Raw genomic sequence first — 15,095 nt, 5'->3', positions numbered from 1 at the left:
GCCATTTGCAGCCCTCTAGCCCTTTCCATGACTTTTTTACAGCCATTTTATTGCTCCAAAGTTTGGGTCCCTATTGACTTCAATGGGGTTCGGGGTCAAGTTCGGGTCCCGAACTCAAACTTTTTTGTGAAGTTCGGCCGAACTCGTTGAACCCGAACATCCAGGTGTTCGCTCAATAGAGATGTCCCAAACTATTCGACTGGCGAACAGTACCCGGCGAACATTGCTTGTTCGCGTTCGCCGCGGCGGGTGAACATATGCGATGTTCGGCCCGCCCCCTATACGTCATCATTGGGCAAACTTTGACCCTGTACCTCATAGTCAGCAGACACATTCCAGCCAATCAGCAGCATACGCTCCATCCCAGACCCTCCCACCTCCTATCAGAAAGCAAGGACAGCATCCATCTTAGATTCATTCGGAAGCTGCAGTGTTAGTGAGAGCAGGGAGAGTGCTGCTGCTGCTGTTGATTTAATAGGGAAATCGCTAGCTAGGCCAGTGTTCTGTGTCCACTCCAGTCCTCAAAGACTCATCTGATCTGCTGTAAGGACAGCGTCCTGACAGCACCCCAAAAAGCCCTTTTTAGGACTAGTACATCAGTCTGCTTTTTTTTTTTTTTCCTCAGTAATATAATTGCAGTTGCCTGCCAGCGTGTGTGTCAGGCCCACTACTGCCAGTGCCCACCACTCATATCTGGTGTCACAGTAGCTTGCATTTAATACAGTAAAAAAAAAAATCACTGTAATATAATTGCAGTTGCCTGCAAGCGTGTGTGTCAGGCCCACAGCGTGTACTGTGCCCACTACTGCCAGTGCCTACCACTCATATCTGGTGTCACAGTAGCTTGCATTTTAAACAGTAAAACTATTTTTTCACTGTAATATAATTGCAGTTGCCTGCCAGCGTGTGTGTCAGGCCCACAGAGTGTACTGTGCCCACTTCTCATATCTGGTGTCACAGTAGCTTGCATTTAAAACAGTAAAAGAAAAAATCTCTGTAATATAACTGCAGTTGCCTGCCAGCGTGTGTGTCAGGCCCACAGCGTGTACTGTGCCCACCACTCATATCTGGTGTCACAGTAGCTTGCATTTAAAACAGTAAAACAATTTTTTCACTGTAATATAATTGCAGTTGCCTGCCAGCGTGTGTGTCAAGCCCACAGCGTGTACTGTGCCCACTAATCATATCTGGTGTCGCAGTAGCTTGCATTTAAAACCGTAAAACAATTTTTTCACTGTAATATAATTGCAGTTGCCTGCCAGCGTGTGTGTCAGGCCCACAGCGTGTACTGTGCCCACTACTGCCAGTGCCCACCACTCATATCTGGTGTCACAGTAGCTTGCACACATAGTACCACTAACCGAAAAAAAAATGACAGGCAGAGGCAGGCCACCCCGCAGGGGCTGTCGTGGTCGTGGTGCTGTGATTTCCTTTGGCCCTAGAATAATGCCCAGTGTTCAGAGGCCATGTACCCTGAACTCGAAAAGTTCTGAGGACATAGTTGACTGGCTAAAACAGGACACCCAATCTTCTACAGCTTCCGCTCGGAACCTTGACGCACCATCCTCCTCTAGCTCAGCGTCGGGCACCTCTCAAGTTACCACTCGCCCGCCTGCCGCCACCACCAACACTAGCACCACAGCTGCTTCACTTGATCTGTCAGAAGAGTTATTTACACATCAGTTGGAAGAAATGAGTGATGCACAACCATTATTGCCAGAGGATGTAGATAACAGGGATATGTCTCAGTCAGGCAGCATTACACACATGGACGCACGGTGTAATGATGATGATGTTGTACCCGCTGCTGCTTCCTTTGCTGAGTTGCAGATACAAGTGAAGCGGTTGATGATGACGATGTGTCCGTGGATGTCACGTGGGTGCCCGCTCGAAGAGAAGAAGAACAGGTGGAAAGTTCAGGTGGGGAGACAGAGAGTAGGAGGAGACAAGTTGGAAGCAGGGGGAGGTCGTCGCAAGGAGCTAGTGGCACAGTCAGACAGCATGTATCGGCACCCGGGGTCAGCCAGACAGCACGCCAATCAACGCATGCTGTTGCCACCACTAAAATGCCGTCATTGCAAAGCTCAGCAGTGTGGCATTTTATGGTGTGTCTGCCTCTGATAACAGCGATGCCATTTGCAACCTGTGCCAAAAGAAACTGAGTCGTGGGAAGTCCAACACCCACCTAGGTACAACTGCTTTGCGAAGGCACATGATCTCACATCACAAACGCCTATGGGATCAACACATGGTGAGTACAAGCAGCACACAAACTCAAAGCCACCATCCTCCTCCTGGTCCAGCATCTTCAGCCACGTCAACCACTGCTGTCCTCCTTGCCCCCTCTCAACCATCCGCCACTCCGCCTCTCACCTTCAGCAGTTCCTGCTCATCTGCCCACAGTCAGGTGTCTGTCAAGGAAATGTTTGAGCGTAAGAAGCCAATGTCACAGAGTCACCCCCTTGCCCGGCGTCTGATAGCTGGCTTGTCGGAACTCTTAGCCCGCCAGCTTTTACCATACAAGCTGGTGGAGTCTGAGGCCTTCAAAAAATTTGTAGCTATTGGGACACCGCAGTGGAAGGTACCCGGCCAAAATGTTTTTTGAGAAAAGGCAATCCCAAACTTGTACTCTATTGTGGAAAAGGAAGTCATGGCATGTCTGGCACACAGTGTTGGGGCAAGGGTCCATCTGACCACTGATACCTGGTCTGCAAAGCACGGTCAGGGCAGTTATATCACGTACACTGCGCATTGGGTAAACCTGCTGACGGCTGCCAAGCATGTAATGCGTGGCTCTGCAGAGGAGTTGGTGACACCACAATGACTTGCAGGCAGGCCTGCTGCCACCTCCTCTACTCCTCCTACTCCATCCTCTTCGCTAACCTCCTCGGCTAAGTCCTCTTCTGCTGCTGCCTCTTGCTCCACATCAACTGCACCCCCCCCCAGCTCCCCAGGGGCTATTCCACATCCCGGATACGACAGTGTCACGCCGTCTTGGGGTTGACTTGCCTGAAAGTAGAGAGTCACACCGGACCAGCACTCCTGTCCGCCCTGAACGCACAGGTGGATCAGTGGCTGACTCCGCACCAACTGAAGATCGGCAAAGTGGTGTGTGACAACGGAAGCAATTTGTTGGCGGCATTGAATTTGGGCAAGTTGACACATGTGCCGTGCATGGCACATGTGTTGAATCTGATCGTACAACACTTTGTGCATAAGTACCCAGGCTTAAAGGACGTCCTCAAGCAGGCCAGGGAGGTGTGTGGCCATTTCAGGCGTTCCTACACGGCCATGGCGCACTTTTCCGATATTCAGCGGCGAAACAACATGCCAGTGAGGCGCTTGATTTGCGACAGCCCGACACGTTGGAATTCAACACTCCTAATGTTCGACCGCCTGCTCCAACAAGAAAAAGCCATCAACGAGTATTTGCATGACCGGGGTGCTAGGACAGCCTCTGTAGAGCTGGGTATTTTTTAGGCCACGTTACAGGACGCTCATGCACAATGCCTGTAGGCTCATGCGTCCTTTTGAGGAGGTGACAAACCTAGTCAGTCGCACCGAAGGCACCATCAGCGACCTCATCCCATTTGTTTTCTTCCTGGAGCGTGCCCTGCGAAGAGTGCTGGATCAGGCCGTAGATGAGCGTGAAGAGGAAGAGTTGTGGTCACCATCACCACCAGAAACAGCCTTATCAGCATCGCTTGCTGGACCTGCGGCAACGCTGGAAGAGTAGTCTGAGGAAGAGGAGTCAGAGGAGGAATGTGGCTTTGAGGAGGAGGAAGACCAACCACAGCAGGCATCCCAGGTTGCTCGTTGTCACCTATCTGGTACCCGTGGTGTTGTACGTGGCTGGGGGAAGAACAGACCTTCAATGAGATCAGTGAGGACGAGGAACGGGACATTAGTAGCTCGGCATCCAACCTTGTGCAAATTGGGTCTTTCATGCTGTCATGCCTGTTGAGGGACCCTCGTATAAAAAGGCTGAAGGAGAACGACCTGTACTGGGTGGCCACGCTACTAGACCCCTGGTATAAGCAGAAAGTGGCTGAAATGTTACCGAATTACCGGAAGTCGGAAAGGATGCAGCAGTTCCAAAACAAGTTAAAAAGTATGCTTTACACAGCATATAAGGGTGATGTCACAGCACAACAGGAATCTAACAGGGGAAGAGGTGAAAGTAATCCTCCTCCTACCACAACCACGCCGGCAAGGACAGGACGCTTTACAGACGTGTTGTTGATGGAGGACATGCAGAGCTTTTTAAGTCCTACGCATAGCCTCAGCCCTTCGGGGTCCACCCTCAGAGAACGACTCGATCCGACAGGTAACAGACTACCTCGCCTTAACTGCAGATACTGCGATAGAACTTCTGGCCTGCCCCGCTTCAAGTGTCCTGTCAGAAAGGACCTTCAGCACAGCAGGAGGTATTGTCACTGAGAAGAGAAGTCGTGTAGGTCAAAAAAGTCTAGATTACCTCACCTTTATTAAGATGAATGAGGCTTGGATCCCAAAGGGACTGACAGTGGGGGATGCATTTGACTAAAAAAGGCCTGATGAGATGCCTTGGGCTAAAAATGGTACACACACTGCTGTATTTAATCTCTGCATGCCGGATGACTTGCGTGACTTCTCCGCCACCAACTAGGGTTCAAGCCGCAATGTTTTAGTGCACTTTCTGCCTGGAAAACATTAATTTTTCAGGCCTCTAATTTTTCAGGCATGTGTACATGCCTAATTTTTCTGGCCTCTGGTACTGTACTGTGGCTGCAAAAACAAAACAAAAAAAAGGCACATACATGTGTCAATTCCCCTTCGTGATCGTTACCTTGTTGTGGTGAAGGGGCTTGCGTATCACAATGAAGCGATCACCTCTATAAGTGTGTTGGCAATGGCAATGTTGACACACCCCAGATGATAAGGTCGTCGCTTCATTGTGAACAGACCAAAAGCGATCGGCTAAATAATTTTGCATAGAAAAAACATTAATTTTCTTTGTGATCATCTAAGGTGATCATTAAAGCCTACTAGGCCAACAATGGGCCCACACTGCAGAATCATTGTTTTCTGGGTCACTTAACTGTCACTGAACTACCTCAGCATGACCATAGGCTTTGAAAAACCGCCATCGCCTGCAATCTCCCAAACGTGCGCACGAGCACAGTCATCACTACACCAAGATTGACGCATAGAGGAATAAAATTTATGTCATGAGTGTGTCAACTATTGACAACTCTTTGCGGTTATCTAAACTCTATTCGATACACGTCCCCTGATAGGGGACATAACAGGGATTAAACTGATAGGAATAGTACTACTTAACATACCACTCATATAGGGTGGCACATTACATTGCACGGCGCACACGCAGTGCCCCAAATTGGAAGTAAGAGGACCAACCAAGCATCTTTTTCCATCTCCAAGTTCCTAAAATCTATTCCATACATGTCCCCTGATAGGGGGCGTAACAGGGATTAAACTGATAGGAATAGTACTACTTAACATACCACTCATATAGGGTAGCACAGTACATTGCACGGCGCACGCGCAGTGCCCCAAATTGGAAGTAAGAGGACCGACCAAGCATCTTTTTCCATCTCCCGGTTCCTAAAATCTATTCCATACACCACACCGGCCCCTGATAGGGGACAAAACAGAGATTAAACTGTTAAGAACAGATTTTTTTTAATTAAAAAAAAAAGAGGACAGCCTCTGTGGAGCTGGGTATTTTTTTGCCATGTTACTGAACGCTCATGCACAATGGCTGTAGGCTCATGTGTCCTTTTGCGGAGGTGACAAACCTGGTCAGTCAAACCTAAGGCAACATCATCGACCTCATCCCATATGCGTTTTTTCTGGAGCGTGCCCTGCGAAGAGTGCTGGATCAGGTCATAGATGAGCATGAAGAGGAAGAGTTGTGGTCACCATCACCACCAGAAGCAGCCTTGTCGTCGTCGATTGCTGGAACTGCGGCAATGCAGAGAGAGGAGTTTGAAGAAGAGGAGTCAAAGGAGGAAGGTGGCTTTGAGGAGGTGGAAGACCAACCACAGCAGGCGTCCCAGGGGGTTTGTTGTCACCTTTCGGGGACCCTTGGTGTTGTACGTGGCTGGGTGGAGGAAGAGACCTTAAATGACATCAGTGAGGACAAGGAACGGGACATGGCTAGCTTGGTATCCAACCTTGTGCAATTGGGGAGTTTGCGGTTGTGCAAATGGACTGTTTGCGGTGCGTTAAACGGGGAGTTTGGTCTGTCATAGTTTGGTTTGTCACTGTGAAGCGGGCGTAACCCTTACACTACCTGATCGATACAACATCATACCTGATGTTTTAAAGCACGTTATTCCAAACAATTTAGGAATGTTAGGTGATTTATGCCCTTTATGGATTAAAACCCGACTCTGCGTCAACTACGTAATTATCCGTGGGAGTTTTGCCATGGATCCCCCTCCAGCATGCCACAGTCCAGGTGTTAGTCCCCTTGAAACAACTTTTCCATCACTATTGTGGCCAGAAAGAGTCCCTGTGGGTTTTAAAATTCGCCTGCCTATTAAAGTCTATGGCGGTTCGCCCGGTTCACCCGTTCACGAACATTTGCGGAAATTTGCGTTTGCCGTTCGCGAACGAAAATTTTTATGTTTGCGACATCTCTACCGCTCAACTCTAAAAATAATTCTTCAAACAAGTGTTGCATTAAAATCCTATTCTATCCTAAAAAATTATTAATCTTGGTGATGGCTACTAACATTTTAAACCCTGTCCCCATGGATCTATCATATCTTGTTATGAATCATTTGTAAAGTGAAACTACAAAGCAAACACTTACACAAGCTATTCAATGACAAATTGGCAGAATACAATATATTTAGGTACAAAATATCCTAAGGACAGCTGTGAAGAATAACTAATAACCAGACTGTTATGCAATTATAAGCTACTTAGGGTCCTTTTAGGCTGATTAGGCACTCACTGACGATAGAAGTTGATTGGCACAATTCTGAAGGACCTCTTAGATGGACGATTAGTACAATCACTTGTCCTCATTTAGCTTGCATATTGTTACTATTCATGGAGATATTCTGCTGACCAGCAAGTATTTTTAGGCTTGCATAAAACATTCCATCACCTGACAAACAAGAGTTTGTCAATTGACTGCTGCCCTGTGATCATTGAGCAATGTTCATCAGCCTTCGCAGCAAGAGATGCAAATTTGTTAAGTAAAAAATAACTATGTGGCAAAAATATCTATGTGGCATAATGTTGTGACTTTATGTACTGTATGCATGACTGGGAGGGAGAATTAGCATAACAAGGGAGCAACTTGTTTCTACGTATGTTACACCCTTTACCATTCATTTTCTTAGTTCTCCTTTTGCTTCCATTTACCTGCAATAACACTGGGTTCACACCTGAGCATTCTGAAAGGAGCGCTCTGTATGCGCGATTGTACGGGCGTTTACAATCGCGCATACAGAGACAAGCAAACACACATTGTCGCGCGTTCCCGAAAGTCTATGTACGGGAACGCGCGACAAAACGCCCCAAAGTCGCTCAAGTACTTGTTTAAGCGTCGGGCGTTTTGCAGCGCGATCGTACGCGCTGTAAAACGCCCAGGTGAGAACCATTCCCATAGGGAAGCATTGGTTTCTCCTTGTTGTGCGTTTTACAGCGCGTAGGAACGCGCTGTAAAACGCTCAGGTGTGAACTGAGTGTAAAAGTTCAGGAAAAGTGGCCATGTAAAAGAGTCACACTCATAGTCGGCGATTTGGATCGGGGTGATGCCAATTGGCCTGTTTAGGGGAAAAGGAACTTCAGACCGGCAGCTACTCCATATCATTCACAGTCATCAGAGTGAGGATGAGTAGTAAATCCTCCATAGTCCAGACCTTGTAATTCTTATGTTCCATTTAGGGCTCATGCACATGACTGTTGTCTGTTTTGTGAGTTCCACATTTTGAGGAACAGAACATCTGCCCCATAATAGAACTGTCCTATCCTTGTCCGTAATACCAACAATAATAGGAAATGTTCTACTTTTTTGCAATAGAACTGTCCTATCCTTGTCCGTAATACCAACAATAATAGGAAATGTTCTACTTTTTTGCAATAGAACTGTCCTATCCTTGTCCGTAATACCAACAATAATAGGAAATGTTCTACTTTTTTGCAGAATGGCCATGCAGACATACAGAAACAGAATCCATAGGGAGCAAATGTAGTTTTTTTTTATGTAGACCCAATGAGGTGAATAGATTCACATACAGATAATTCAAAGAAGATCCACAGCACTCTTCCGTAATCAGAAAATATTTTCTTTTATTTGTCCAGCAGCATACAAAAAATGTGACATTTCGACTTAAACAAGTCTTTATCAAGACTTGTTTAAGTCGAAACGTCGCATTTGTTGTATGCTGCTGGACAAATAAAATAAAAGATTTTCTGATTACGGAAGAGTGCTGTGGATCTTCTTTGAATTATCTGCATATTAAGGAATCCTTGGCCTGAATCCCAATCCGCAAGCACCATCTTTTGGACCATTGGGTACCAAGAAAATTGGACATTGCCCTAAAAAGAGGGTATGTTGTGCTGCTGATCTTGTTTCTTGTAGATTCACATACAGGCCACCAAAAAAACTGTATGGAAACGGAAAAAAAATGTATTTGTGTGCATGGGCCCTTTAAGTGGATATCCGAATATACATTTTCCCCATTCCCTGTGCTTCCTCTGCTAGGTCCTGCAACTTACTAATGTACTTGCTCTACTTTTTCTATCTCACCCTATAGATTGGGAGAGTGGTCACATGGCTATGCCCTCTGTGGAGACTATATGTCCTCTGACATCATGACCGGGCCTCCCATGATCCCCTCTATCAGAATCCCCACCCGAATGGTTGTGATGTCAGACCCATGTAATCTTGGAATGGGCTGGTCAATGTTCTCAACCCACAAGCAGGCAGAGTCCACTGCTTATGATATCAAATCTGTGTGGGAGGAAACATTAGGGGGGAAAAGCAAGGGGATGATGGAGGGTGTACTGGTCAGAGTTTTTGGCCCAGGGAAGGGTGTAATAGGCTTTTACATTTCTGGCTGATCCTACATCACTATGGGAAGTGTTGTGACTGCAGCTTATCTACGCCCACAACCTGGAAGTTCAGGTTGTAAACAATGGAGCGCAGCAGGACATGGAGATTAAAGTGAAGACTCAGAAAAATTGACAGGTACACTATTCTCTGTAGGAGACTAGTTGAGCTGTACACAATTAAATTACATTTTTCTCAAGTCCTGCACAACCCCCTTAATTTAGTTTGTTGCATGCTTTCAGTATAATCTAAAGCAGAATCAAGCCAAGACAGCACCTCACCTATGGCTCACAGCAGAATAAAATGTTTAGGACATATAAACTCAACAGAATACATCAAATTAAAAGGAAAATTGAAAAATATTTGAACTGAATCTGTCAAGCAACCACATCAAACAGAAGCTAGAGATTTCCAGGAAAAATTGCTTAGTCCTTATTTCTATTAACCTCTTCAGCTAAAGCTAATCAGATCTGGCCTGCAGACCCTATAAGGTTAGATGAAGATTGAACCAGAACTTTCCAAAACCACAGCACAAATGTCCATGAAATTCATGTTCTCCAGGTAGCTTAGAAAAATATTCTTCACATCTGTACTATATAAAACATACAATACTAATATAACTCACGAGGATGAATGATAGAGATTTACAGTGCTATTCTGAGAATGTGTTTACTGATTGTTCCTTTTATCTTCTAGTGGATCCCTCAATCTAATTTACCTATATCTCAGACTATGAAGCCAATTAAGATTCAAAGGGGTTGTCTAGCAGGGTCAAAATTATTTGAACAGAGCTGAGAGAGGGTTACAAAATAAAAGTATTAACACCTTACCAATGCTCCCATTCCAGGCCTCTTCTTCCTGGTCAGAAAATGCTAGGGAATGCCCATTCAATCTTTCACTGGCTGGGGCAGGCCACCACTGCAACGGAATAGGAGCAGAGGGATATCAGTGAAGTGATTATCAAATATTTTATTTTTTTAACCGCTTTAATGCATTCCATGATGTTATTTCCCTTGACAGCAGTTGCCTGGCACTGGTTTCTAAAGTTAATTTTACTGTGCACAACCATCCTCAAGTCTTTTTCAATCACGATTTTACCTAGTGTTTTACTATGTAATATGTAACTGAAGAGTTTGCTTTCTCACATGCAAGTGCATAACTTTACATTTATTCACAAAAAACTTTTGGGGTCATTCATCAAACTGGTGTAAATTAGAACTGGCTTAGTTGCCCATAGCAACCAATCAGATGCCTCCATTCATTTTTGACAGCTCCTTTGAAAAATGAACAGTGGAATCTGATTGGTTGCTATGGGCAACTAAGCCAGTTCTAATTCTACACCAGTTTGGTAAATGACCCCATTCATTTGCTATTTTTTCCCCCCAAGCCTCCAGCTTTCTAATGGAATGCTAGTATAGTGGTATACTTCCCTTACACAATAATCAATTCAATCTAAACCTGATAGGAGCGTTAAAATAAAATAAATAAACTTTATTGGTATTACTGGTTTAAAACTTACGGGTGTGTTGCCCCAAATTTCATATATGTAAAAAACAGGCTTCAAGAGGAGCATACACTGTGTGGCTTGATAAAGCAATAAATCATGAATGTTTCTGAACCAAAAAGTATGTCAGAGCTCACTGACATACAGCTCAGACCCTCCTCTCACTAAACAGAAGGTCTGAAGGCCAGCTCACAGGAGCTACTGGTATGCCTTCAGACTATTATCCCAGAAAATTTAACTAGTAACCATTCCTAGGATTTACAACTATAAGTCTCAATGTTGCTTAAAGTCTGGCATCTAGTATCATCAGTATCGTGGATCAATCCCAGGTTTTAGGATAAGATCAAATACACGTGGCTCAACACATTTCTGTGCTCTTATTGTTAGCACTTCATCAGGAGCCATACACAGGAGACCTTGTTTGCATAATATCCCTTCCTGAAAGTAACTATGATACTCTGGTGGAAGTATCGGCGCTAGGATGGCCTTGTGAGCACCAAGCTTTAAAGGAGAATACACCCCACCCCCAGGGGCCTGGCTTGATGTGGCCAGCCAGTCGGATGTGAGAGACTTCCCCGTCTTCATCCGACTGTCGGAACGCCTCATAGCTTCAAAAGGCAAGCCTCTGGGGGAAGCGCTGAATGCGCAAATTGTATCAGGGGGGGGGGTGGACAATTACGGCGGCTATCCCAGGGAAAGTATAGTATTCCAGGAACGAATGTGGGGAAACCCCTACCATCCTACAGATCTATTAATCATTAAATACCGGCTGCTAGAAATACCTTAAACGCCACTAGGTCTATTGTCCAGAGAGGCTTTGAAACTGAAGTACATAAACCCATATTTTCCGCACACATCACGTATAACTCCAATGAACTTAAACAAGGGGACATCTAGGAGAGTACATATATATAATTTGGGGCAACACACCCGTAAGTTGTAAACCATTAATACCAATAAAGTTTATTTATTCTATTTTAACGCTCCTATCAGGCTTAGGTCAAGCCTCCAGCTTTGCCAAATCCCTCTGTGATAAACAATTATCCTCTGTGTTATAAAGTTTTCTGTCATCTGCAAATATTGAAATTAGACATTGTAAGTCCTCTACTAGCTAGACAGGCTCTGGATGCCTCTTGAATTGATCATGGATGCTTCCATTCACTAACCATAAGCAGAGATCTTAAAGAGGACCTGTCTCCTCCCCTGACATGCCTGTTTTAATAGCTTCATGCATTCCCCATGTAATAACAATTTTGGAGCATCTAATCCTATGGCTGTATGTTGTGCCATTTCTTTATTATTTCTACTATAAGTTATGAATGAATTGCTAGCAGTCTGCAGTAAGGGTACAGAGGGGAGGTAACAAGTTGAGGGGGTGTCCCTGCATAATCTCACTCTATCCAATCAGTGCTGTCGTTTTCAGCCTGTGCTGGTACACACCCCTAACTGGTTACCACCCCTCTGTACCCTTAATGCAGATTGCTGGCAATTAATTCATAACTTCTTGAAATAATAAAGGAATGGCACAACATAGAGACCTAAGACTAGATGCTCCAGAATTATTAAATGGGGAATATATGAAGCTATTAAAACAGGCATGTCAGGAGTGGTGACTAGAGATGTCCCGAACTATTCGCCGGCGAATAGTTTCCGGCGAACATCGCTTGTTCGCGTTCGCCGCGGCGGGCGAACATATGCGATGTTCAGTCCGCCCCCTATTCGTCATCATTGTGTAAACTTTGACCCTGTACCTCACAATCAGCAGACACATTCCAGCCAATCAGCATCATACCCTCCCTCCCAGACCCTCCCACCTCCTTGACAGCATCAATTTTAGATTAATTCGGAAGCTGCAGTGTCACAAATTTGACTAAGTTGTAATCGCAATGCGATTAATACAGGTTATATTAATTGCATTGCGAATTCAACTTAGAGCTGGGTTCCTAATGGTTGGCGTTGCTATGGCTGGTGTCACCCGGTGCGGTAGAAAATGGTGTCACCCCTGCCCCCTCCCCCCCCCCCCGAAGCCATAATAAAGAGACACCCCATCAGACTGGTGTCACCCGGTGCGGCCCGTACCCACCGCACCCCCCTCGCAACGCCACTGGATCTAAGTTGTAATCGCAATGCGATTAATACAGGTTATATTAATCGCATTGCGATTACAACTTAGATCTGAGTTCCTAATGGTTGTATTGTTAGAATTGACGAATATAACGAATATAGCACTATATTCTCAATCTTCGTTATATTCTAGCAATACAACCATTAGGAACTCAGATCTAAGTTGTAATCGCAATGCGATTAATGCAGGTTATATTAATCGCATTGCGAATTTAACTTACCACACTCTGCGTCAACTACGTAATTTTCCATGGGAGTTTTGCCATGGATCCCCCTCCGGCATGCCACAGTCCAGGTGTTAGTCCCCTTGAAACAACTTTTCCATCACTATTGTGGCCAGAAAGAGTCCCTGTGGGTTTCAAAATTCGCCTGTCTATTGAAGTCTATGGCTGTTCGCCCGGTTAGCCCGTTCGCGAACATTCACGGAAGTTCGCGTTCGCCGTTCGCGAACGGAAAATTTTATGTTCGCGACATCACAGTAGTGACAGATCCTCTTTAAATGTGAGGAACATATTAAATTTCTACAAGGCTATTTCCAAAGAATTACTCTATAAAGCTGTTGTCTTCATATCCTTACTGATTATGGTGTACAAGACAGAGAAAGGTGTATACAAGTTGGGATAAAGGGAACTGTGCTATACGCTAGCAAGCCTGGATGCCTAGTTGGCCATAGAAACATAAAGAAAGAGAGTTAAAATATCTAATCCCTCTGACTGGTTTAGGCCTATTGCACACGACCGTATGGCTTTTTCAGTGTTTTGCGGTCCGTTTTTCACGGATCCGTTGTTCCGTTTTTTGCTTCCGTTGTGTTTCCGTTTCTGTTCCGTTTTTCCGTTCCGTTTTTCCGTATGGCATATACAGTATACAGTAATTACATAGATAAAATTGGGCTGGGCATAACATTTTCAATAGATGGTTCAGCAAAAAACGGAACGGAAACGGAAGACATACGGATGCATTTCCATATGTGTTCCGTTTTTTTTGCGGACCCCTTGACTTGAATGGAGCCACGGACCGTGATTTGCGGGCAATAATAGGACATGTTCTATGTTAAAACGGAACGGAAAAACGGAAACGGAATGCATACGGAGTACATTCCGTTTTTTTTGTGGAACCATTGAAATGAATGGTTCCGTATACGGACCGTATACGGAACTCAAAAAACGGCCAGTAAACGGGAAAAAAAAAACGGCCGTGTGCAAGAGGCCTTAGACAACCAAAGGTCTCCAGCTGCAGGGACCTTAAATAACCAGTTGTCTTTTCTTTACCTGCTGACATCAGTATTAAGACCACGTACAGCGGCAAATCCAAAGTATTTTTAAAGAAAAAAAATATGAAATTTTTGTTGACATTCAGAAAATTGCAAATCAAATGTTTGAATTTTCTCCCCACAGGAGCTGCCTGATTACCTGAGAGAACAGACATACCTGAAAGAATGGCATATTAATAAAACCCTCATACATACCATTCCAGACTATATTCAGTCCTTTGAAGATATGACAGTTTTGGATATATCGCAGAATAAAATTACATGTCTTCCTGCTGAAATAGGTGAGAACAAAGGATGTTTAGTTTCAGACTGCTGAGGAGGAACCCTAGATAGCTGTGTAGAATGTATTGTGTATTACATCTCAAATCTGTGGAACAGATTAGAACATTTATACAGTTACACGTTACTTGGTAACAATACATAGCAGGTTACTATTACTATGTTCATTAAAGGGGTTGTCTGCTATTTTTATATTGATGTCCTGTCATCTGAAGTCGCTACACTCAAAACGTCTCCATACAGCATTAAAATGTACTGGCTCCGATGAGCAGAATGCAATTATTCGCAAAGTTGCATGAGACTTTGTTGAATAACTTCGGAAGTTAATTTTTAAAATGGAAACCCCCATTTACAACTTTGAACCAAACTCGACTTTGGTTCCCTGGCACCAGTCGGAACCAAAGCTGAGTTTGGTACCAAGTTTTAAAAATCAACTAAGAAGTTATTCACTGAAGTCTCATTCCTTTCTTATCAATTTTCTTTCTATTACAAAAGACTTCTAGACAGCACATTTCTAAAACCATTACTTTTTTCTGTTGACCCCCTAAGGTATTCATCTTGGGGAAATTTAGATATTTATTGATAAATTGTGCATTTGTAGCTCTTACGCTACCGCCCCCCCCCCCCTTCCCCCACACACACACATTATACATAATATAGCTAAAATGAATACCTAGATTTTTTTATTTTTTTTATATATATATTTTACACGCACAAAGTCTGGTATACTATTGCTAAAACTAATAGCTATATTTTTTCATTACAGTGCATATTTCTGATAGTAAATGAACCCCATAGTCTATATAATATTGATAAAACTAATAACTATAACTAATAACTAT

The 15,095-nt window shown here is 44.3% G+C and overlaps 1 protein-coding gene across 1 annotated transcript in view; it reads left to right on the top strand.

Annotated features, from left to right (window-relative positions):
• The window catches only part of LRRC2 (leucine rich repeat containing 2), a 531,872-nt gene that overhangs the window by 190,558 nt on the left and 326,219 nt on the right, over positions 1–15,095 (top strand). The window contains exon 4 of the mRNA XM_040416971.1: positions 14,099–14,255. Coding sequence (XP_040272905.1) covers positions 14,099–14,255 — 157 coding nt within the window. The remainder of the gene's footprint in view (positions 1–14,098; positions 14,256–15,095) is intronic.

The sequence above is a fragment of the Bufo bufo genome, chromosome 2, assembly GCF_905171765.1.
Source record: "Bufo bufo chromosome 2, aBufBuf1.1, whole genome shotgun sequence".
Taxonomy (NCBI): Eukaryota; Metazoa; Chordata; class Amphibia; order Anura; family Bufonidae; genus Bufo; species Bufo bufo.
Note: the sequence above shows the minus strand (reverse complement) of the source record. Positions and strands in the feature narration are given on the sequence as shown.